Genomic DNA, 26,916 nt, shown 5'->3' on the forward strand with positions numbered 1-26,916 from the left:
CCTCTCTCAGGAGCGCTCTGGAATGCCCGTTCAGTGTGTAATAAACTGCACATCATTCATGATCTCTTTACCTCTAGCAATCTATCCTTTCTAGGCATCACCGAAACATGGCTGACACCATCCAACTCTGCCTCCCCAGCTGCACTATGCTACGGTGGCCTGCACTTCTCCCACACTCCTCGCCCTGGCAATAGACAAGGTGGAGGAGTGGGCCTCCTTCTTTCTAACAACTACAACTTCACCACAATCCCACCTCTACCCTCCCTCGACCTGCCTTCCTTTGAAGTGCACTCTGTCCGAATCTATTCTCCCTCCAACCTCCAAGTGGCTGTCATATACAGACCCCCGGGCGCCACCACTGCCTTCCTCGACCACTTCTCTGCCTGGCTTCTACACTTTCTCTCTGCTGACATTCCCACCATCATCATGGGTGACTTCAACATCCCCACTGACACTCGCCAACAAGCTGCTTCCAAACTCCTCTCCCTTGCTTCGTCTTTTGGCTTAACTCAGTGGTCCACCTCTGCCACCCACAAAGATGGACACACACTAGACCTTATCTTCACCCGCCTCTGTCCCCTTTCTGACTTCACAACTTCCCCCCTCCCCCTATCTGACCACCATCTTCTGACCTTTTCAGCCCTGTCCTCCTCACCTACCCCCCCTGTCCAGCACCTAGCACATCCCCGCAGAAACCTTGCACACCTCAACATGCACACCCTCGCCGACTCTATCCTCCCACTGTCCTCCATATCGTGCCTCCACGACACAGACAGCGCCACTACTTTCTACAACACCACCCTCACATCAGCTATTGATTCAGTCGCTCCCCTTGTGCATGGCAGAGTGAGACGAATCAATAGACAACCCTGGCACAACAGCCTCACTAAAAAACTGCGGCAAAGGTCTAGGGCTGCAGAGCGGCGGTGGAAGAAAACGCACTCCCAGGAAGACTTCACCACATTCAAAAATGCAATTCACACATTTCGTTCAGTCCTCACCTCCGCTAAACACGACTACTTCAGAAACCTCATATCCTCTCTAACACACAACCCCAAACAGTTATTCAACACTTTCAACTCCCTCCTTCGCCCACCACTGCCCCCTCCAACCTCCCTCATCTCTGCAGAAGAATTTGCCACCTATTTCCAAGAAAAAATCGACCTAATAAGGCAAGTCTTCTCTGCTCAGCCACCACAACCCCTTCATGTAGCTGACCACTGCCCCTCCCCCATAAACTTCCTCCCCACCATCACCGAAGGAGAGCTTGCACGTCTGCTCTCAAAAGCGCACCTCACCACCTGCGCACTTGACCCCATGCCATCCCACCTCCTTCCCAACCTCACCACCATCCTTATTCCAGCCTTAACCCATCTCTTCAACCTATCTTTAACGACTGGAACCTTCCCCTCTGCCTTTAAACATGCAACAGTCACACCTATCCTAAAGAAACCTTCCCTCGATCCAACCTCTACTACCAGCTACCGCCCCATATCACTACTCCCACTTGCCTCAAAACTCCTGGAACAGCATGTCCATGCTGAACTTTCCTCCCACCTCTCCTCTAACGCTCTCTTTGACAACCTACAGTCCGGCTTCCGTCCACATCACTCCACCGAAACTGCCCTGACTAAAATCACAAATGACTTGCTTACTGCCAAAGCGAACAAGCACTTCTCTATACTCCTACTCCTAGACCTGTCCTCAGCCTTCGATACCGTTGACCACTCCCTCCTACTACAGATCCTCTCTTCCCTTGGTGTCAGAGACCTCGCCCTCTCTTGGATCTCTTCATACCTCTCAAATCGCACTTTTAGTGTCTCCCACTCCCACACAACCTCTTCATCCCACCATCTCTCTGTTGGCGTCCCTCAAGGCTCTGTCCTAGGACCCCTACTTTTCTCTATCTACACATTTGGCCTGGGACAACTCATAAAGTCCCATGGCTTCCAATACCACCTATATGCCGACGACACCCAGATCTACCTCTCTGGCCCAGATGCCACATCTCTGCTGTCCAAAATCCCGAAATGTCTATCTGCTATATCCTCCTTCTTCTCCTCTCGCTTCCTAAAGCTCAATGTGGCCAAAACTGAACTAATCATCTTTCCTCCGTCTCACCTACACTCTCCACCTGATCTATCTATTACAATAAATAACACCACGCTCTCGCCAGTACCCAAAGTTCGCTGCCTCGGAGTGACCTTTGACTCTGCCTTATCCTTCATACCACACATCCAATCCCTCACCACCTCCTGCCGTCTTCAACTCAAAAATATTTCCAGAATCCGCCCTTTCCTCAATTTGCAATCTACTAAAATGTTAGTGCATGCCCTCATAATCTCCCGCCTCGACTACTGTAACATCCTCCTCTGTGGCCTCCCTGCCAACACGCTTGCCCCTCTCCATTCCATCCTTAACTCTGCTGCCCGACTTATCCACCTCTCTCCTCAATACCACCCCGCTTCTCCTCTCTGCATGTCCCTCCACTGGCTTCCAATCTTCCACCGTATCCAATTCAAACTTCTAACACTGACCTACAAAGCTGTGCATAATCTTTCCCCTCCGTACATCTCCGAACTACTCTCCCACTACACTCCAACACGTCACCTCCGGTCCTCCCAAGATCTCCTCCTCTCCTCCTCTCTCATTCGCTCCTCACACAACCGACTCCAAGACTTCTCCCGAGCATCCCCAGTCTCCTGGAACTCGCTGCCTCAACACGTCAGACTATCCCCTACTCTTGCAAACTTGAAACGGAACCTGAAAACGCACCTGTTCAGAAATGCCTACAATCTACAATGAACTCGCTGCCGCCCGACCACCGTGCGCAGCTGCCGCCCGACCACCGTGCGCAGCTGCCGCCCGACCACCGTGCGGAGCTGCCGCCCGACCACCGTGCGGAGCTGCCGCCCGACCACCGTGCGGAGCTGCCGCCCGACCACCGTGCGGAGCTGCCGCCTGACCTACACCCCACCTATTGTCTCCTCCCCATAATCCTATAGAATGTAAGCCCGCAAGGGTAGGGCCCTCTTCCCTCTGTACTAGTCTGTCTACTGTAACTTGTATACGTATTTTGTATGTAACCCCCTTCTCATGTACAGCACCATGGAATTAATGGTGCTCTATAAATAAATAATAATAATAATAATAATAACAACATCACCGCCGACGCTTTGTGAATCTCTGCCTCCCAGACAATGCATAGTAAACTGGGTGTACACTTCCCGGTTTCATCACTGCGAGTCCTGTGTCACCACTGCCTCCCTGGGCATGCGCAGTGCACCAATAAAGGCTGGCAAATTCTAAAAACAATTTTAGAATAAAGCAAAAAGCCACGGAAAGGGGCTTGTTTGAAAATATATTAAGATTGGAATTAAGACATGGGGGTGGTTTAGGGAAACATGGGGAAGTGATCAGGTTTCTTTTAAAACAGCCAAATATGACAAGTGCTTCTGCAAAAGATAAAAGAAAACTTACAATGTTTCATGTGTCAAAGCACAGAATCACTGAGTATAATCTGTCATATCGGGAACCTTTGGGGTAGGGCTACATGGCGACGAGAGTCGCGAGACACTAAAGAGTGCGAATTGCAACATCACATCTAATGATTTCCTACAACGTTGCAATGCGACCTCCTGTGACTGAGGCACAGAGTCGGAAATGTTTCCAAGTGTATTGGATTTCTGCTACAAGGTGCACAAGACTCACTTGCCATAAACTCACAACTCACTACCCAGTGCTACTCACAAAGGACTGTGACTTGTGTGTGACCTATCTGCAATCTGGACATTTTTTTACAACAAAATCACAGTAGTAGATGAGTTGTGGGACATCAAGTCACAGATACGTTGAACAGATATCTTTATCTGTGAATTACGGTCACTGTGTAGCCACAGCCAAATGTTGCCTGACAAGGAAAGCATGTACAGAAGGGCACTTACTTAGTCTGTGCTAAACACAAAGTATTAATTACGACAGACTTTCCCCCTCCTGTAGGTCCAACCACCATGGTAGTGTGACGTGTCAGCATAGTCTCATACATCTGCACAACTTTGTCTACCTATAAAAACAGTAAAGATTGTATGAAAGGTAAAGATGATTAGAATACAATGCAACCTTACTCTTTTTTTATATTATACCCCTTAAACTTAGGCCCATTGATATTAGTAAGAAAAGTCATCATTGTGAATTTGCTTTGTATTACATTTACCTGAACAGGCAGCAGGACATAGTTGTTGTCTATTAGAGCCTCTTCTACTGCATCATTAAAGTTGGGGTAGCGAACCCGAGGGCAGTCCAGTCCCGGGAACAAGTCCGAAATTAAGCCAAGAAACAAGGGGACATCCTCAAAAACAAACTTGGGCAGGTTCATGTCTCTCAGTGCCCTCATCAAAACAACATCCTAAAGGGAATGTAACACATTAAAGCCTCAAGAGAAGAAATTGTGACAGATATTTGCATTGAAAAAGGTAACATGGGCCAATGCATTTACAAAGACAAAAGAGCACCAATAATTTTCCAACTGGTAATCTCACAGTAGAAAGAAACTGATGATGTGTCTCCAACCTCTTTCAATGACGCCCATATCTCCTAACATAATTCATCAACAGGGGTTATTTTTAGGAGACGGTCCCTTTAAAAATACCTTTAATTAAATACAATTTACTTACTTCACTTAAGTCTGGTGAACCTCTCTTCAACTCTCCGGCCATTACCAACACAGATTTTAAGGCACGTAACCCAAAGTCATAATGATGCTGTTTAGACAGTTGTTCTTTGGCAAGCTTATATAATACGGTCATTTTTTTAGCCAGGTTCTAAAATCACATAAAATAATTTTATATAGAGCATTGTAAACATTTAAACATTGAAGCTGTACATGTAGTTGAACGGTATTCTCACTAACTGATGAGGCTATGAAATATATATTTACAGTGGATGAAATAACTATTGAACACGTCACCAATTTTCTAAGTAATTATACTTCTAAAGGTGCTATTGCCATGAATTTCTCACCAGGTGACGGTAACAACTCATCCAATCCACACAGACAAAGAAATCAAACCACAGATGTCTATAAATTTAGTGCTGTGTTATAATGAAAAATTCAATAGTTCCTGGAATATCTTTCTCCTAATCTGATTTCCAGATTCAATGCAATATTCAGCGGTTCCTCTTTCCCAGGGGATTACTTATGAGCTTGTGTATCAGTTATTCAAAGGAAGGGAAAGACCCCTCTCAATGAGCCAGTTATAAGCCCATCTCACTTCTCAATGTGGATATTAAAATATTAGTGAAAATGTTTGCATCCAGATTGTTCCCACCTTTAAGAGATATTATTCACCTTGGACCAGGTGGGTTTCAAGAGATGTAGAGAGGCTAAAAACAATACAACTAAGTGTATGAATTTAACAAATGGAGCCACAGTAAAATCTCAACCCCTTATTCTCTTATCTACTGAGGCAGAAAAGGCCTTAGATACGGTAAACTGGACCTTCATGAATGAGACACTGTAGTATAGGCCTGCAATTAAACATGCTTTACTGGGTTTCTGCACAGTACACAAAGCCGACTGCCAGTGTATAGGAATATGGGGTCCAGTGTCGGACTGGCTACCGAAAGAACCACCAGTAGTACCAGGCCTGGCTGCGGTTACCTGCATTGAACTCCGGAGCTCTCACCTGAGCACCGGAGTGCAGCCTGGACTGAGAGCAGGGTTTGCAGGACTGAACTGCGAGCACCGACTGATTCCCCGGCGATTGCGGTTCAGTTCATGACACCTGCAGACAGGGCGGGCTGAACTGCGAAGCTCAGGTTAGAGCTCCGGAGTTCAATGCAGGTAACCGCAGCCAGGCATGTTATTGCTGGTGGTTCCTCCGGCAGCCAGTCCGACACTGATGGGGTTTTGTCTCAGGAATTCGTTAAACGAAATCGGGACAACACTGAAGATATGACACTTTGATACAATGTAAATTAATCAGTGTACAGCTTGTATAACAGTGTAAATTTGGTGTGCCCTCTAACTAACTCAACACAGTCATTAATATCTAAACCGCTTGCAAAAAAGCGAGTACACCCCAATAAGTGAAAATGGACAAATTTTGCCCAATTAGCCATTTTCCCTCCCTGTTATCATGTAACTCATTAGTATTACAAGGTTTCAGGTGTGAATGGAGAGTAGGTGTGGTAAATTTGGTGTTATTGATCACACTGTCTCTCATACTGGTCACTGGAAGTTCAATATGGCACCTCATGGCAAAGATTTCTCTGAGGATCTGAAAAAAAAGAATTGTTGCTCTACATAAAGATGGCGTAGTCTGTAAGAAGAATGTCAACATCCTGAAATTGAGCTGCAGCATGGTTGGCAAGATGATACAGCGGGTTAATAAGAGAGGTTCCACTCAGAACAGACCTCACCATGGCCGATCAAAGAGGTTGAGTGCACGTGCTCTGCGTCATATCCAGAGGTTGACATATGTGTGCTGCAGAGGTTAAAGGAGTGGGTGGTCAGCCTGTCAGTGCACACACTATATTCCGCACACTGCAACAAATTGGTCTGCATGGCATTCTTAAGATCATGCCGGTACACAGTATGGTGAATACAACCAGACTAATGAAATGGATTACTGGATTCATGTCCTGTGAGCTGATGAGAAACATATAAACATATTTGGTTCAGATGGTGTCAAGCGTGTGTGGCGGGCAAGCAGGTGAGGAGTACAACGCAAAGACAAGTGTGTCTTGTCTAACAGTCAAGCTTGGTGGTGGGAGTGTCAAGGTTTGGGGCTGCATGAGTGCTACCGGATGTGGGGAGCCACAGTTCACCAAATTACAGTTTCCTTAACTATGTGTTTGAGATCATTGTCTTGCTGAAATATCCACCTTCATTTCATCTTCATCATCCTGGTAGATGCTAGATTTTTATTTTTTAGACTCCAAACATGGTGTATATCATGGCATCCAAAGAGTTCAATTTTGGTCTCATCTGACCAGACTATATTCTCCAAGTATTTCACAGGCTTGGCTTAATGTTGTTGATGAATCCTTAAACGTGCTGGAACATGCTTTCTGTTTAGCATTAGAGTCTTGTGTGGTGAGCAGGTATACAGGCCATGGAGGTTGAGTGCATCACTTATTGTTTTATTTGAAACAATTATAACTGGTGCTTCCAGGTTTGATGTGGTTCTTGGCTCTTGGACAACTCCTGAGGGGAGCACTTGTTCATAGTCAGTTTATGGTGAAATTATGTACTTTGCATTTCTGGATTATGGCCTCAACAGAGCTCAGTGGAGCATTCAGTAGTTTAGAAATTCTTCTGTAACCAATGCCATCAGTATGTTTTGCAACAATAGGGCTGCAAAGATGTTGAGACAGCTCACTGATTTTACCAATTATGAGATGTTTCTTGCCTGGCACCTTGGTAGTGAGACAGCATTTTATAGACGATCAGTTGAACCAGCTGATTTTATTTTTCACTAAGTGGCAGGACTGCTTTCAAACTACTGATAGATTTCAGCTGGTGTCATGACTTTCTATGGCTTTTTTATTTATTAAGTACATTTCCATCAATGTTTAAACCAATCTGCATCAACACCAGGCTTTAGCAGTTTTCCCTTATATTTTGGATATGTACACGTTCCCTGAAGAAGAAGGTGAAACGCGCGTCGGAACGGGAGGGGTGGCGCGGTTACGGACACTATATACTGGTTAGTAATGCTGCATGACCGTACAACTATATTGCTGTATCGCCAAATGCAAATAGTTTGATGGTAACTAGATACTAGGAGACTTTGAATCCAATTGCTGATATTGAATTCCTGTCCGGTTCTCAGAGGTATGGTAAAGGGTGGACTAGCCTTATATGTTATACTACATCTTGTCCTATTTATTATTTACCACTCTGAACACCGGACAGTAACGTTGCAGCATTTGTATTGCCCTGTGGTTAACTTTTTGCATAAAGAAGGGCTTAAAGGGATATTGCTGCAGGGTTTATTATTTACCACTCTGAATATCGGACAGTAACGTTGCAGCACTTATATTGCCGTATGGTTAATTTGTCTTACAAAGAAGGGCTTAGAAGTGATATTCCTGCAGGGTTTATTTAGCTTACCTATTAACTGTTTATGGGGTGCCTTCCTAAATTCAGGGGCATGGTGCACAATTAAACTAGCATACCTTATTTATGCAGCTGAACTATATTACTATCATTAATCTTATAATTGTGTCCCTTCTGTATCCACCCCTCGTTGTGCATACCTTGCTTATTTTTAACATGTGTGTTACTTTTGGTAATAATAATAAAAATGTTCATGTTTTGGAATAAAGCCACTGTGTCGTGCAATTAATAGTCTGGAAAGGTGGTATTCCTTGTATCTATATAGTAGGCTCCTGCTAGTGATTAATATTCATGTATTGAATATTGTTGTAGATCAGGGCATACAGGTATAATAATGACAATACTTATTACATAAATTATAAAATTAGTTTATATTACCTTGGCCAAAAGAAACCCTTCTGAAAATAGCATAATTTCACAGATTTGTTGAAGATCTGGCACAATTACAACCACAGGCCTGAATAGAGCCTTGACTGATTCGGGTAATTCTGTTCGACCAGCGTAACCAGGGTTCATTGTAATAAAGATTCCCATTCGAGCATCCATAGTAATCTCCTGACCTTCAAACTGCAAATCAATACATTGAAAGGAAATCAGATGACAAATTCTGTAATCTTGATTTTAAAATTACGAAAAAAAACCATAGGGTTTGGGTAAAGGAATTTAGCACATCCTGTATCAAACCTGCCTATTGGATACTCTAGCCATCTCTTTATGTGCCAAAATCTAGAACTTAAAGGGCTTTGTCAGGTATTCTGAGAAATGTATGCAGTCACTTTGTGTGAGTGCAGACTCCTAAATCTTGACATTGTGTGTTTTGCATGCTATCAGCATTCACCAGTCATGCAGGTGAGAGCAGTTGGTCATGCATCCATGTTGTCATATGTCAATTTCTCTTAATTCACTTATATTGAGAGAAGACAGTCAAGTCCAGTCAGAATGTGACTGGCAATATGCAAATTATGACCGCCTGCTCTCACCAGCAATTTTTCATGGAACAACCACCTTAACCCCTTCACGACATGTACAGTGCAGGTCGGAAGCGGGTGTATGGAGCGGCCTCACCCCTTGCCCATACTCAGCAGGTGATGGCTGTTTGTTACAAGGACCTGCCTCTAACAATCACGGGTGGACAGCAGGGGGTCTGTTAAAGACCTCTATGCTTATCTTTACAGCGCTCCTTTAAAAACCTGTCTCTGGCCAAGCTTCAAATAAGACTGTGATGTTCACTATATGCAGCAATATTTAAAACATTTAAAAAACATGAAAGTTAAAATCACCCCCCTTTTGCCGCATTAAAAAAGATAAAGATAATTTAAAAAAATACACATATGTGGCATTCCCAAGTTCACAAAAATCTGATCAATTAAATTGTGACCAGTAGAACTACACTAAAATCATGCAGCATCTGTGGAGTTAAGACTGCAGCAGCAGCAGACAGGAAGTATCTAACAATGACCAAGGTGATGCTGGGAAGCAGGGAGTATGTATTTGTGTCTGCAAAGGAAATAAGTGTCTGTTTGTCTCTCTGCAAAGAAGAAGCTGTGCTCAGAACGTGTAGTGTGTGTATCGTGAGAAAAGTCAAGCTACAAAGATCTGCCAGTTCAGGACAGAGACTGCCAGGAGTGGAGAACAGCTCAGGATAGTTCAAAAGCAAACTACTGTGCAGCAAAAGTCTATAGGAGAGCAGTGACCACAGGACTCACCCTTCCCCCCCACCTCACTGCATAAGGTGTTCTGCTCTGTGAACATCCAATTTATAAGTAGAAAGACTCCGAGTAAGGAGAGAAGATAATCTGGGAACAGACTGTCATATATGTTATTGTGAAAGCTCTGTGTGAAGATTATTAAAGCCTTACATCTACTACTGCCTGTAACACATGTTATATAGCTGTATCTTGCTGGAAAGTGTACATGACCTCATGTGTGGAAGATGCTGGTTAAGGCTGCTTTCACATTTCTGTCTTTTTCTATCAGTTGCAATCCGTCGCCATGAGAAAATACGGTATCCTGCAAAATAATTTGCAGGATTCAGTTTTTTCCCCATAGAGTTGTATTAATGACGGATTGCGACTGATGTTGCATCCGTCCCGCGACGGATAAGTCGGGCGGAAGCACCGCACAATGCATAGTTTTTTGTGTGCATTGAAAAAACGGACAGCGACAGTTCCGTCTCTCTCTCCTTCCCAGAGCAGCTTTTCATTTGCAACTAGTATTTGTTAAAAAAAAACCCAACGGATTCCGTTTTTTATGCTCTGCATCACATCAGTTTCAACTAAATCTGTGCCAGATCTGTCTCATCACTTACAAAACAGATTGCAACTGATGCAAAAAGACGGGCATGTGAAAACAGCTTTTTTTCCTGCTTTCTACTACACAAAATGAGAAAATAAATTGTGCCCTTCTAAAGTAAACTAACCCAGCAAAAAACAAGCTTATAGGTCTATGCGGACAGAAAAATAGTTATGGCTCTAGGAAGAAGGGGAGGAAAAAACGCAAAAACAGAAATTGGACACATGGTGAAGGGCTTAAGGGTTATTTTATATGAATGGGAAAGTTATGAACTTTCCAAAACAAATTCTGCAGCTAAGAGTATGCAACTTGGAAATATTACATGAGGATTTTGATATAAAAAGCAGCAGAAATGTTGCAGGAAATTAACATCAAATCCATGTAGGTTCCATTAGGATATATTTACACAGAGCAAAACTGGGACAATTGGCAATAAAACGCAGTGGATTTTCCACATAGGTGTTTTTGATGACATTTCTATGCATTTCTATTGCATTCTTGCTGCTGTGCCTCATAGATACCAATGGGAGAAAAATGCCGGAAGAACAGTGAAACATCCTGGATTTTTTTTTCCCCAAACAATACAAGTCAAAATATGTAGGGAAAAAAAACACATCATGTGCATGTGATTTTAGAAATCTCATTCATTCTGCTGTAAAAGACTGCACTTTTTTTTCCTGCATTAAAAAAATGAATGCAAAAAGTGTAGTTAAAAACAATATGTGTGAATAACTCCTTAACGAGTAAAAACCTAATTTTAAGTATATTTAAAAAAACAAAATAGACTGTGTAATACATCTTTATGATGTATATGCATCACATACAGGCGATCCAGCTAGAGGCGCAACCCACCTGGAATTTCTTCAAGTGATGGATTAAAGCATTCCGTATGGTCTGTATCTGAGAGGAAATAACTGAGAGTACCGAGGCGTCAATACGATTGAATTCATCAAAGCAGCCCCATGCGCCACATTGGGCCAGGCCAGAGAAGATTTTACCAACAGCCTGAAAAAAATGTTGACAAGTGACTACAAATTGATGACAACAACATCCGCCGTACAATGTATTCATTGTAAATGGAAGAAAGTATTTATTAAAGGGAATTTGTCAGCAGGATGTCACTCCCAAACTCTTTATATGTACATGTAGCTCTTTCAAAGACAAGTGCAGCAATATCCTTTACATGGCCAGTCCATTACTCTATTACTGAGAAATAAGCATTTGTATCAATGTAGAAATGACACTCAAGAACTATTTGTAGATCTGAAGCCTCCGTCACTCCAGCTCTATTCACAGCCCAGAGCTGCCTCCTCTTTGCCTGAGGTGACCCAGCCTAAAGGCTGTCAGTTAAACAGAAGGCGGCAGGGAATAGAGCTGGAGTGACAGAGGCTTCAGATCTACAAATAGCTCTTCAATATAATTTCTACATCAATTCAAACACTGATTTCTCAGTAATGGAGAAACAGACTGGTCATATAAAAATATTGCTGGACTTGTCTTTGAAAGAGTTAGATGCACATATAAATAGTTTGGGGGGATGACATTCTGCTGACAGATTCCCTTTGAGTTATTAAATATTATTCCCAAATTACCATATTCTATAGAGTCCTGTCTATCAGTAATAACTGTAATAATAGGAATGACAGTATGAGTTAATAAAGTGTGTATGTGAATACATTATATGAACATGCTAAATAATAAAAAGAAAAGAAAAAAACAGTAATCTGTCGTGTGTACCTTGTAGTCCATGCCTTCCCCACAGTTTGTAACCACACACAGCAATCCAAGAGCTTTAGCCAGATCTTTGGTTGTCTCGGTTTTACCAGTTCCTGCTGGCCCTGCCGGTGCGCCCCCTAAATACATGGAGAGAGCCTACAAAAGTAGAAACAAAAACAGCTTGACTAGATAGAGCACAGGCAGGGGTCCATTATAACTTTGGTCTTATTTTGTGCCTAGGTACGTTCAATTAAGTTCAGTTATAAAATAAAAGGTAGAACTAAAGGGATAAAAACACAATGTATTGATAAACCAGCTATCTACACTGCACACAAAAAGACACCACAACGTCAGTACAGGTTCTATTTCACCAAAATAATATCACAGGATCCTCTATGAACGTGTTCTCTCATCATACAACCTAAAATATACATTATGATCACACCACACACTCTCTGAATTACCTGTGTAAGAGTGAGATATATCCGATCAGTCAGAGGAGTGATGACTAGCCTCCCATTTAGACCCATGTACTCATAACCGTAGGCAAAGGTCCCAGTGCACTGTCGGACACTCAATTCATCTGGTTCTCTGTCCCAGTAAAAGCGTAATTGACTTTCCCATTCAAACTCTCGGGCATCCATAATGCTAGGAGAAAGGTCAACATTTCCATTACAGAATCACCACTTGCAATATTATCTCGAAGGATCTTATATAAACCTTAAACCTACCTGTCTCTCACAAATATGTCCACGATGTCTCTAGCATGTACGTCAATGATGAGAACAGTATTGTATTTCTTCCTGTCATTTTTACTCAGAGGTTCTGTGATCCGAGTAACAAGTTCATCAATCTGCTGGTGCATTTTTTTAGCATAGCTCTTCAGTGCTTGTTTCTCTCCCTTTTTAACCTTATTGAAGACATCCTCAACTTCCCAGGTCCACCACACCTGATTACCAGCTAGGACCACCATTCCTTGGTACAAAAGCATCCAATCTACCCTGTAAAAGTCACGTAGTCCAAAAACAAGCAGGAGGAAATTACTTAACATATCATTTGAGGGGTTTACAATATAACACATTTATGGCAGACCCACAGGGAGGGTATGCCCCTCTGTATGACAGATGCAAGATCCATCTCTGAATGGGAGGACGACTTAAATTGCACAACTAGGAAAAAGTAAAGGCCCCGTCACACACAGAGATAAATCTTTGGCAGATCTGTGGTTGCAGTGAAATCATGGACATATTGTTCCATTTGTACACAGCCACAAACCTGGCACTGATTGTCCACAATTTCACTGCAACCACAGATCTGCCGCAGATTTATCTCTGTTTGTGACAGGGCCTTTAAGCGATCTATCTGGAAAATGTTGGCAGGAGTAAATATTTTTACTACTTCTTAGGGCTCTGTCAGCATAGTGTGATCCAATCATCTCCAATAAGAAGATAGAGGGGAAAAGGGGTCTCCATCTTCTCCATTATGTCTGCCTGTGGATTTCAGACTGCACTCAGATGTCATCCGAGTGCAGTCCGATGTCTTCAACACACTCAATGATTTGCATGGCGGAGTGCAATAGGATAATCAGATCAAACTCGGACATGCAGCGTTATTTTCTTTGGATTTGGAAAAAAATGGACATGTGCACGGACCCATAGACTAACATTGGTCTAAGCGTGATCTGATGATTTGTTGGATCCCACTATGTCCGAAAATATAGTTGTATGAATCTGCCTTAGGGCCACTTTACACGTTGCGACATCGCTAGCATTTGCTGGCGATGTCGAGCGCAATAGCACCCGCCCCTTCGTACGGCCGATATGTGGTGATCGCTGCCATAGCGAACATTATCGCTACGACAGCGTCACACGCACATACCTGTTCAGCGACGTCGCTGTGACTGCTGAACATTCCCTTCCTCAAGGGGGAGGTGCGTTCGGCGTCACCGCGACGTCACATCCCGCCCACCTCCTTCCTACCTCACTGCCGGCGGCGGATGCAGGTAAGGTGAGGTTCCTAGTTCCTGCGGTGTCACACATAGCGATGTATGCTGCCGCAGGAACGACGAACAACATCGTACCTGTAGCTGCAACGATAATTGGGAATGGACCCCCATGTCACCGATTAGCGATTTTGAACGTTTTTGCGACGATTCAAAATCGCTCATAGGTGTCACACGGAACAATATCGCTAACGCGGCCGGATGTGCGTCACAAATTACGTGACCCCAACGACATCGCTTTAGTGATGTCGTAGCGTGTAAAGCGGCCCTTAGGATTGCCTATCACTTTGTTCACCCTGACAATTGTTAATTCGGTATTTATACTCAGCATAGTTTGCTAAGTGTTATGATAAAAGCACAAAACATTTCTGCTGAAGATGTTGAAGGATTGCTGAAGATTTAACCCTATGCATTGCAAATTGTGAAATCCACAGTGAAAATTCACAGAAAGAATTGACATTCTGTGGTCATTTTCTGCATAGAAATTATCTGCAGCACGTGGATGAATTTTTTAAATATTTTACTTTGCAGCTACTGAAATCAGTTGCAGATTTTCCGTCAGCAACTCTCCAATGTGTGATCAAGGTCTTAAACATAATTATAGGTGATCACCACGTGAGGCTGCAGAACATGAAGACGAGTATGCTTGGATGTATGTAACTACAGTGCCTACAAGTAGTATTCAACCCCCTGCAGATTTAGCAGGTTTACACATTCGGAATTAACTTGGCATTGTGACATTTGGACTGTAGATCAGCCTGGAAGAGTGAAATGCACTGCAGCAAAAAAGAATGTTATTTCTTTCTTTTTTTTTTTTTTTAAATTGTGAAAAGTTTATTCAGAGGGTCATTTATTATTCAACCCCTCAATCCACCAGAATTCTGTTTGGTTCCCCTAAAGCAGTGACGGCGAACCTATGGCACGCGTGCCAGAGAGGGCACGCAGAGCACTCTCTGCTGGCACGCGCGTCCTTGCCTCAGGCAGAATCGTACTGCCGTTTTGAATTGCTGGCGCGCTAGCGCTAGCAGTTCAAAGTTGTGACTGTCAGATCGGAGGAGACATTGCTCCTCCCGCTGACACCCCCCCGCAGCATCATTAAGCCCGACACTGTCTCATACCTTGATGTGACGGTGACGGCGCCGGCGTCATCACGTGTTGTGGCCGCGGGAATAGAGAAGACTTGAGGAGACCAGGAGCGAACAGCGGTGAAGTGGGAGTAGGAAGGTGAGTAGTACGATTTTTATTTTTTTTTACTATCTAGAGGCGACTAAAAAGTAACAAATAAAAACTGAGTGGGCACAGTATTACAAGGATCTGGATGGGCACAGTATTACAAGGATCTGGATGGGCACAGTATTACAAGGATCTGGATGGGCACAGTATTACAAGGATCTGGATGGGCACAGTATTACAAGGATCTGGATGGGCACAGTATTACAAGGATCTGGATGGGCACAGTATTACAAGGATCTGGATGGGCACAGTATTACAAGGATCTGGATGGGCACAGTATTACAAGAATCTGGATGGGGCACAGTATTACAAGAATCTGGATGGGGCACAGTATTACAAGGATCTGGATGGGGCACAGTATTACAAGGATCTGGATGGGCACAGTATTACAAGGATCTGGATGGGGCACAGTATTACAAGGATCTGGATGGGCACAGTATTACAAGGATCTGGATGGGCACAGTATTACAAGGATCTGGATGGGCACAGTATTACAAGGATCTGGATGGGCACAGTATTACAAGGATCTGGATGGGCACAGTATTACAAGGATCTGGATGGGCACAGTATTACAAGGATCTGGATGGGCACAGTATTACAAGGATCTGGATGGGGCACAGTATTACAAGAATCTGGATGGGGCACAGTATTACAAGGATCTGGATGGGGCACAGTATTACAAGAATCTGGATGGGGCACAGTATTACAAGAATCTGGATGGGGCACAGTATTACAAGAATCTGGATGGGGCACAGTATTACAAGAATCTGGATGGGGCACAGTATTACAAGGATCTGGATGGGCACAGTATTACAAGGATCTGGATGGGGCACAGTATTACAAGGATCTGGATGGGCACAGTATTACAAGGATCTGGATGGGCACAGTATTACAAGGATCTGGATGGGCACAGTATTACAAGGATCTGGATGGGCACAGTATTACAAGGATCTGGATGGGCACAGTATTACAAGGATCTGGATGGGCACAGTATTACAAGGATCTGGATGGGGCACAGTATTACAAGAATCTGGATGGGGCACAGTATTACAAGGATCTGGATGGGGCACAGTATTACAAGAATCTGGATGGGGCACAGTATTACAAGAATCTGGATGGGGCACAGTATTACAAGAATCTGGATGGGGCACAGTATTACAAGAATCTGGATGGGGCACAGTATTACAAGGATCTGGATGGGCACAGTATTACAAGGATCTGGATGGGGCACAGTATTACAAGGATCTGGATGGGCACAGTATTACAAGGATCTGGATGGGCACAGTATTACAAGGATCTGGATGGGCACAGTATTACAAGGATCTGGATGGGCACAGTATTACAAGGATCTGGATGGGCACAGTATTACAAGGATCTGGATGGGCACAGTATTACAAGGATCTGGATGGGCACAGTATTACAAGGATCTGGATGGGGCACAGTATTACAAGAATCTGGATGGGGCACAGTATTACAAGGATCTGGATGGGGCACAGTATTACAAGAATCTGGATGGGGCACAGTATTACAAGAATCTGGATGGGGCACAGTATTACAAGAATCTGGATGGGGCACAGTATTACAAGAATCTGGATGGGGCACAGTATTACAAGAATCTGGATGGGGCACAGTATTACAAGGATCTGGATGGGGCACAGTATTACAAGAATCTGGATGGGGCACAGTATTACAAGAATCTGGATGGGGCACAGTATTACAAGAATCTGGATGGGGCACAGTATTACAAGAATCTGGATGGGGCACAGTATTACAAGGATCTGGATGGGCACAGTATTACAAGGATCTGGATGGGGCACAGTATTACAAGGATCTGGATGGGCACAGTATTACAAGGATCTGGATGGGCACAGTATTACAAGGATCTGGATGGGCACAGTATTACAAGGATCTGGATGGGCACAGTATTACAAGGATCTGGATGGGCACAGTATTACAAGGATCTGGATGGGCACAGTATTACAAGGATCTGGATGGGCACAGTATTACAAGGATCTGGATGGGGCACAGTATTACAAGAATCTGGATGGGGCACAGTATTACAAGGATCTGGATGGGGCACAGTATTACAAGAATCTGGATGGGGCACAGTATTACAAGAATCTGGATGGGGCACAGTATTACAAGAATCTGGATGGGGCACAGTATTACAAGAATCTGGATGGGGCACAGTATTACAAGGATCTGGATGGGGCACAGTATTACAAGAATCTGGATGGGGCACAGTATTACAAGAATCTGGATGGGGCACAGTATTACAAGAATCTGGATGGGGCACAGTATTACAAGAATCTGGATGGGGCACAGTATTACAAGGATCTGGATGGGCACAGTATTACAAGGATCTGGATGGGCACAGTATTACAAGAATCTGGATGGGGCACAGTATTACAAGGATCTGGATGGGCATAGTATTATATGTATCTGGATGGGCACAGTATTATCTGGATGGGAACAGTATTATATGTATCTGGATGGGCACAGTATTATCTGGATGGGCACAGTATTATATGTATCTGGATGGGCACAGTATTATCTGGATGGGCACAGTATTATATGTATCTGGATGGGCACAGTATTACAAGGATCTGGGTGGGGCACAGTACTAGATGGAGAGTATCAGGATGGGAACATTACATGTGCTGTGGATGTGGAGTGGGGGGGGGCCATGGAACCAGTCTTATTGGAGAGGTGGTGAACACAGTAATTAAAAGTTAAAGTGCACCTGTCACACGTTTGGCGGCTGTTGGCAATCTTAGCACCCGGACCGCCAGCGAAACTTTTGACATGTCTTTGATAGGTACAATTTAAGTTATATATATTTTTCTTTTGTCAAATGTGGAGCTGCAGCCAATATATATTTTTTCAGTTCACAGTGAAGCTTTCCGAGCCAGCCAGCTTTCCGAGACAGCCAGCTTTTCAAAGCCAGCCAGCTTTTCCAAGCTAGACAGCTTTTCCAAGCCAGCCCAGCCAGCTTTCCGAGCCAGCCAGCCTGCTTTTCCAAGCCAGACAGCTTTTCCAAGCCAGCACAGCCAGCTTTCCGAGCCAGCCAGCTTTCCGAGCCAGCCAGCTTTCCGAACCAGCCAGCTTTTCCGAGCCAGCCAGCTTTTCAAAGCCAGCAAGCTTTTCCAAGCCAGTCCATCCAGCTTCTCCGAGCCAGCCAGCCTGCTTTTCCAAGCCAGACAGCTTTTCCAAGCCAGCCCAGCCAGCTTTCCGAGCCAGCCAGCCTGCTTTTCCAAGCCAGACAGCTTTTCCAAGCCAGCCCAGCCAGCTTTCCGAGCCAGCCAGCCTGCTTTTCCAAGCCAGACAGCTTTTCCAAGCCAGCCCAGCCAGCTTTCCGAGCCAGCCAGCCTGCTTTTCCAAGCCAGACAGCTTTTCCAAGCCAGCCCAGCCAGCTTTCCGAGCCAGCCAGCCTGCTTTTCCAAGCCAGACAGCTTTTCCAAGCCAGCACAGCCAGCTTTCCGAGCCAGCCAGCTTTCCGAGCCAGCCAGCTTTCCGAACCAGCCAGCTTTTCCGAGCCAGCCAGCTTTTCCGAGCCAGCCAGCTTTTCAAATCCAGCAAGCTTTTCAAATCCAGCAAGCTTTTCAAATCCAGCAAGCTTTTCAAAGCCAGCAAGCTTTTCAAAGCCAGCAAGCTTTTCCAAGCCAGTCCATCCAGCTTCTCCGAGCCAGCCCATCCAGCTTTTCCGAGCCAGCCAGCTTTTCCAAGCTAGCCCAGCCAGCTTTCCGAGCCAGTCAGCTTCTCCGAGACAGCCAGCTTTTCTGAGACAACCAGCTTTTCCGAGACAGCCAGCTTCCCTTGCTACTTTCCAAGCTAATCAGGACTCAGAAGTTGGCAGCCACCAGATATGAGTACAGCAAAAAAAGCAAAAACAGATAGTGGAAGATCATTCCAAGAGGTCTGGACAGAGTCATTTGGAGTTATTGAACGCAGTGGGAAAGCGTTATGTACTCTGTGTAATGAAAGTGTTGTGTGTCGCACATCAAGTGTCAGACGGCACTTTGACACCAACCACAAAAATGTTGCCCAACTAAGTGAAACTGAACGAAAAGAGTTTCTTGAAGGCAAATTGAGAAAATATAATTCCCAGTCTCTTAGTTTTTGCAACTATCTTTCTCCAAGTAGAACAAATCATCTGACAGCTGCCAGTTTTCAAATGTCCCTGGTCTTAGCAAAACATGGTAAGCCCCTCTCTGATGGGGAAATTATCAAAGCAGCCATGTTGTCTGGGAGTAATTCTCTTTTTCATGATTTGCCAAATAAAGATAAAATTAGTCAACGCATCTCTGAGATGCCACTTAGCAGAAATACTGTTAAAGATCGAGTCCAGCGCATGGCAAGTGATGTTAGTCAGCAGCTCACCACTGACCTACAAAAGGCAGCTTGTTACTCAATGTGCTTGGATGAAAGCACAGATGTAAAAAATCACGCAAGACTAGCAGTAATTTTGCGTTATGCTGCTGGTGACACTATGAGAGAGGAGCTGGTGAAACTGTTATCCTTGCCTGAAAGAACACAAGGGATAGATATCCACAATGCTGTGATGGAGGCTTTGTCACAAGACATAAGACCAGAAAAAGTTGTTTCAATTACTAGTGATGGGGCACCTTCTATGGTGGGTAAATCAGCTGGTTTCATACAGTTCTTTGTTAAAGAAATAAAACATGAAGTCATTCAGTTCCATTGTATTATACATCAAGAAGCTCTCTGTGCCAGGGAAAGTGGGAAAGTAGCAAAAAATTTGAGGATGTCCTTAAAGATGTCACAAAAATGGTTAATTACATCATAGCTCGTGCTCTAAATTCTCGACAATTTCAAGCACTTCTTGAGGAGGTTCAGGCACAGTATAATTGCTTACTTATGTACAATAATGTCCGGTGGCTGAGCAGAGGACAAGTCCTGGAGAGATTTGTAGCTTGCTTGGAAGAAATTAGGCTGTTTATGAATGAAAAAGGGCAGGAATATCCACAGCTCACTGATATGGCCTGGCTTACCAACCTCATGTTTTTCACAGATTTTACACTACACTTCAATGTACTGAATAAACAACTACAAGGTGTAGCTGTAGGGAAAACAGCAGAAAGAATGTTTTGTGATATTAAAACATTTGAGAGAAAACTTCAGGTTTTTGAAAGAGACATTGAAAGTGGGCAACTGAAATATTTTCCAAATCTAAAAATGCATTTAGAAAATTCTACATTTGTAGACAGTCTCACCAGCCATCAAGAAATCTACAAGGAATTTTCTAGCATTGTACGAGCTGCAAAGGTCAATTTTAGTAACAGATTTTTACAGTTCCGTAAAATGGAGACAACTCTGTGTTTTCTGACATTTTCAGAGAGAGACAAATTTGAAGATATTGATCTTTCCTGCTTACAATGGTTAGATTTAGGGAATCTTGAAATGGAGCTATTGGAATTTCAAGAAAGCTCTATCTGGAAAAATAAATTCTGTGACCTGCGTGAAACACTTGAGAAGATAGAAGGAATGACAAAGGACAGCCCAGTTAGTTCAGAAAATGAAATCCTTAAAGTGTGGAATTCTCTGCCAAATAATTTTAAGTCAATGAAAGCACTTGGGATTGCTTTACTTACCCTGTTTGGGTCGTCATATTCTTGTGAGCAGCTGTTTTCAGCTTTGAATTATATCAAATCTGACATTAGAAACAGACTAACAGATGACCTGAGTGCAGCATGTGTTGCCCTCAAACTTACAAAGTATGAGCCAAGGGTAGACAAGTTATCAGCATGCATGCAACAGCAAAAATCACATTAATTGTTCAAAAGCATGCCAAATGATTGTAAAGTTCTGTTATTCAGATTATATTGCCCTCGTGGCACTTCACAATAAATAAATGGGTTTTGTGTTGTAGTTTGGGCACTCCGTCTCTGAAAGGTTCGCCATGACTGCCCTAAAGTATTAAGAAGTATTTCAGGCACAAAGAACAATGAGCTTCACATGTTTGGATTAATTATCTATTTTTCCAGCCTTTTCTGACTAATTAAGACCCTCCCCAAACTTCTGAACAGCACTCAAACTTGGTCAACATGGGAAAGACAAAGGAGCATTCCAAGGCCATCAGAGACAAGATCGTGGAGGGTCACAAGGCTGGCAACGGGTACAAAACCCTTTCCAATGAGTTGGGCCTACCTGTCTCCACTGTTGGGAGCATCATCCGGAAGTGGAAGGCTTATGGAACTACTGTTAGCCTTCCACAGCCTGGACAGCCTTTGAAAGTTCCCACCCATGCCGAGGCCAGGCTTGTCCGAAGATTCAAGGCTAACCCAAGGACAACAAGGAAGGAGCTCCGGGAAGATCTCATGGCAGTGGGGACATTGGTTTCAGTCAATACCATAAGTAACGTACACCACCGCAATGGTCTCCGTTCCAGACGAGCCCGTAAGGTACCTTTACTTTCAAAGCGTCATGTCAAGGCTCGTCTACAGTTTGCTCATGATCACTTGGAGGACTCTGAGACAGACTGGTTCAAGGTTCTCTGGTCTGATGAGACCAAGATCGAGATCTTTGGTGCCAACCACACACGTGACGTTTGGAGACTGGATGGCACTGCATACGACCCCAAGAATACCATCCCTACAGTCAAGCATGGTGGTGGCAGCATCATGCTGTGGGGCTGTTTCTCAGCCAAGGGGCCTGGCCATCTGGTACGCATCTATGGGAAGATGGATAGCACGGCCTACCTGGAGATTTTGGCCAAGAACCTCCGCTCCTCCATCAGGGATCTTAAGATGGGTCTTCATTTCATCTTCCAACAAGACAACGACCCAAAGTACACAGCCAAGAAAACCAAGGCCTGGTTCAAGAGGGAAAAAATCAAGGTGTTGCAGTGGCCTAGTCAGTCTCCTGACCTTAACCCAATTGAAAACTTGTGGAAGGAGCTCAAGATTAAAGTCCACATGAGACACCCAAAGAACCTAGATAACTTGGAGAAGATCTGCATGGAGGAGTGGGCCAAGATAACTCCAGAGACCTGTGCCGGCCTGATCAGGTCTTATAAAAGACGATTATTAGCTGTAATTGCAAACAAGGGTTATTCCACAAAATATTAAACCTAGGGGTTGAATAATAATTGACTCACACTTCTATGTTGAAAATTTATTAAAATTTAACTGAGCAACATAACTTGTTGGTTTGTAAGATTTATGCATCTGTTAATAAATCCTGCTCTTGTTTGAAGTTTGCAGGCTCTAACTTATTTGCATCTTATCAAACCTGCTAAATCTGCAGGGGGTTGAATACTACTTGTAGGCACTGTACATATATTAGATTCTTAAAGGGAACCTGTCAGGTCCAATATACACCCAGAACCATGAGCAGTTCTGGGTGTATATCAGTAATCCCTGCCTAACTTTCCCTGTATACACTAGCATAGATAAAGAGATCTTTAGAAAAACTACTTCTAAAGATCTTTTATTGTATGCTAATGAGTGAGGCCCCTAGCCCTCTGGCCATTAGTTCACCGGCCAGTCGCCGCTCATTAGCATGTTAGTACACCTCTGTGGGCGTGCTATCATGCTAATGAATACGCAGCATTACAGGATGATCTTACTCACCTCTCCAACTGCCATCGCGTCCGATGGGGGATTTTGGAGTTTGGGTCATGCACACTATGAAGCCGGATGTATGCGTCCTGGCTTCAAACTGAAGTAGTGCGCATGACCCAAACTTCGGGGTCATGTGTACTGAGCCGAAATCCAGCGATGGCGCCAGAGAGGTGAGTGAGATCATCCTGTGACGCTGTGTATTTATTAGCATGATAGCAGACCCACAAGGGCGTACTAACATGCTAATGAGGGGCGATTGGCCGGGCAACTAACGTCCAGGGGACTTGTGCCCTCGATCATTAGCATACGGTAAAAGATCTTTAGAAATTCTTTCTAAAAAGATCTCTTTATCTATGCTAGTGTATACAGGGACAGTTAGGCAGGGATTAGTATTATGCACCCAGAACTGCTCGTGGTTCTGGGTGCATATTGCACCTGACAGGTTCACTTTAATGCATCATCTGGAAGTGTTACGTTCTTGATCTTATACACGTTTGGACCCTACATATGTGCTCCAATTAAGTAAAGTGCCATCATCTTATTTGCAGTGAAGTTGAATATAGTAATGTATGGTTCACATCATTTTGTCATGGACGGTTATGTACAGTACCTGCTCTTATCCTCACAGTATCTAAATATAGCCTCCTTAGTAATGAGTCTGTTGGTTCTCCTCATTTCCTGCAGTACAGCAGTCATCCAATCCTCCACACGACCTTCAGCGGCTATAGCCTGGCGGAACGCCATCATCTCTCCCTCAGCTGATATCATGCCTGTTGCCAACATTTCACCATTGTCTCCATCTTGAAATCTCAGAGATGCAATGTTATCATACATCTGAAACAAAAGCAGGTGTTACATATACTGATTAGTGTAAATGTAGCAGAGCCTTTTCTTACATATGTTATATAGCCCCGTTGAATGTTTATTTGACTGAACAGAGTCCCTAGCTTGCAAAAAACGTATAGAATATACAATTAGTATGATGTTGAACAAGACAATTGCTGGATAAAAGTTCATAAATCTGAGCGAGTGCTTCGGACCTTGCCCACAAATCCTAAAAGGTTGACAATAGTGTTGAGCCAGCATGCTTGCCACTGTTCAGTATTCGATTGAGCATCGGGTGCACGGGTACTCGGATGTGTCGTCCGTGAAAAACAACCACAACTCATAGGCTTGCTTCACTGCATCTTCTGTGCAGGCACCCCAGGGAGAGCCATTTGCAGTCTCTGAATGGTTGTCACTGGGGTTGAAACAGCGGTTTCTGACGTAGTGTATCAAAAGTAAAAAACAAAACAAAAACGCCTCCTCTGTCACATTGAAAAAAGGGAGGGACAGGGGCTCCTATGCTGTCCCTCACGCTAGGGGTCCCTAGGCTATCCTTAACCTCAGGGTTACCCCTAGTGGTGGAGATGCCCGAGTCACGTGCCTGGCCAGAAATAATCTGATTCCCCCTCCTTCCAGGGAAGGAAGGGTCAGGAATGAAGTGGAAACACAGATAAATGCCTGGAAAACTAAAACTCTGACACACTGCAAACACACAGGAACAAACAATGAGAAACTCAAGGGACAATCAAGAGCAGTAAAGTAGCAACAAAAAGACAACAAGGGTTAACTCCGCAACTGCACACAACAACAAGTACTACAACCATCAGTTAGTCTGGAACACACCTCAGCAGACGATTTTAGATAAACTATAGCTGGCATAGAAGGAAGGATCTAGCCAAGTTATATAGGATAGGAGCAGATATGATTGGCTCCCTCACAACATAGGCCTGCCTATGAACTACCAATCTGTTGGTGACACATGAGTCTGCCTGCGCCGATCACATACATCAGAGAAGTTATTAGGTGTAGTGTCAGAATCTGTAGTCTGAACAGATCCCGACGCCTGCATGTGGGCGGAAAGGCGAATTGCCCAATAATTAACTTCCATTATACTCGTTACTCAAGCTGAACAGTCCGAGTATCTGACTTGCTCGACTCGAGTAGTGAGAACATCTCTAGTTAACAACTGTTTCAGAAGATTATGTCCAATTTAAAATACGCTGGTAACAAAAAAATAAAAAAAGCTTTGTGCAGGATTGGAAAAGGGACTTTTCAGAAAAGACCAGAAAAAAATAAATAAAAGTTAGGATAATTAAATATTATTATTTACTAGCTGTACTACCCGGCTTCGCCCGGGTCTATAACTACTGTTAACAAAATAGAATGTATTAACAAAAATGTATTCTGCACACAAAAACCACAAAACAAATAGATATAAATGTAATTATTAAAAGGAAAAACTAAGTTAATAGAAGCATTTCACAACATATATTTTAACACCACAGATATTCCACACAGATTTAACTAAATTGGCCAAGTAATGTGCTCCGTCTGTCTCTTTCCAGATCTGTCTCTTTCCCCGTCTGTCTCTGTCTGTCTCTTTCCAGGTCTGCCTCTTTCCAGGTCTGCCTCTTTCCAGGTCTGCCTGTCTCTGTCTCTTTCTTTGTCTGTCTCTTTCTTTGTCTGTCTCTATCTGTCTGTTTCTTTCGCCATCTGTCTCTTTCCAGGTCTGTCTCTTTCCCCGTCTGTCTTCCCGTCTCTTTGTCTGTGTCTTTTCCTGTCTGTCTCTTTCCCTGTCTTTGTCTGTCTCTATTTCTCTGTCTCTTTCCCCATCTGTCTCTATCAAGGTCTGTGTCTTACCCCATCTATCTTTATCTGTCTCTCTGGCTGTCTCCTCCTTCCCTGTCTGCCTGTCTCTGTCCCTGTCTGCATGTCTGTCTGTCTCTTTCCCCATCTGTCTCTTTCCAGGTCTTTCTCTTTCCCCGTCTGTCTATGTCTGTCTCTTTCACCGTTTGTCTCTGTCTGTTTCTTTCCCTGTCTGTCTCTATCTCTGTCTCTTTCCCTGTCTGTCTCTCTCTCTATCCGTCTCCCCACCGACATTTTATTACCTCACATATAAGCTTCTTATACTATGAATGTCTTTTGTTCCTATAGCAACCACTCACAGCTCCTACTAATAACCTGTAGTTCCAGGCTCCATTTACTTTAATGAAGGCATGTTTTTTGGAGAGTAACTGTAAAGCGCGGGGTTACATTTTCCTGTCAAAACATAGTCTATGACATTCCCTGGGTCACATGAGGTGTCTGTGCAAAATTTTGTGATTGTAAATGCGACAGTACGGATACACTTTTCGTTTCACTTTTTCCCCATTATGTAGATAGGGGCAAAATTGATTGGTAAATTGGAACGCGCAGGTTTAAAATTTCGCCTCACAACATAGCCTATGACGCTCTTGGGGTCCAGACGTGTGAGTGTGCAAAATTTTGTGGCTGTAGCTGCGATGGTGCAGATGCCAATCCCGGACATACATACACACATTCAGCTTTATATATTAGATTATTTTAGCGCCATTTATTCTGTGGCGCTTTACATATCAAAAGGGGCATACATAATAAAAACAAGTATAATACTTGGAGGAGCAATGGGTGTATGCATTCCAATTGCATAAAAAGGTGTCACATTGCATTAATCATCTAGATACCTCCAGAAAGCTTCTTTATAGGTGGTATTATACACCAGTAAGAGTAAACAAAATCTTCCCGCATTCCTCAGATACATGCTGGAGGTGTGAGAACTCTCCGGGCTCGTTAATTCACATCTGGTGGGAATGTGGAATAATCCAATACGTTTGGAGAGAGGTGAAACAATTACTGAGTAAAGTTTTGTGCTATGCCTTTGATTTGGGGCCGGGAACAGCTCTGCTGTCTTTAGGATTGACTATGACCTATGATGATGCAGTTATTACCACCCATCTCTTGACAGTAGCTAGAACTAGCATTGCGAATAAATGGAAACAATAGTCTGTACCGTCCATTCAAGAAATTATATCGAAAATGCAGCACAACTGTATTATGGAACATATGATTGCCAGCAGGAAGAATAAAGGTTTCCAGTTTGAAGTGTCCGGGGGAAATGGATAGAC

General features: G+C 43.7%; 1 protein-coding gene across 1 annotated transcript in view; it reads right to left on the reverse strand.

Moving 5' to 3' along the window:
* Positions 1-26,916, reverse strand: part of DNAH10 (dynein axonemal heavy chain 10) — a 238,147-nt gene that overhangs the window by 111,940 nt on the left and 99,291 nt on the right. The window contains exons 30-38 of the mRNA XM_075322704.1: positions 23,559-23,782; positions 12,862-13,131; positions 12,595-12,778; positions 12,152-12,286; positions 11,267-11,419; positions 8,501-8,689; positions 4,674-4,820; positions 4,214-4,405; positions 3,945-4,063 (exon numbers count right to left, since the gene is read on the reverse strand). Coding sequence (XP_075178819.1) covers positions 3,945-4,063; positions 4,214-4,405; positions 4,674-4,820; positions 8,501-8,689; positions 11,267-11,419; positions 12,152-12,286; positions 12,595-12,778; positions 12,862-13,131; positions 23,559-23,782 — 1,613 coding nt within the window. The remainder of the gene's footprint in view (positions 1-3,944; positions 4,064-4,213; positions 4,406-4,673; positions 4,821-8,500; positions 8,690-11,266; positions 11,420-12,151; positions 12,287-12,594; positions 12,779-12,861; positions 13,132-23,558; positions 23,783-26,916) is intronic.

The sequence above is a fragment of the Anomaloglossus baeobatrachus genome, chromosome 1 (assembly GCF_048569485.1).
Source record: "Anomaloglossus baeobatrachus isolate aAnoBae1 chromosome 1, aAnoBae1.hap1, whole genome shotgun sequence".
Lineage (NCBI taxonomy): Eukaryota > Metazoa > Chordata > Amphibia > Anura > Aromobatidae > Anomaloglossus > Anomaloglossus baeobatrachus.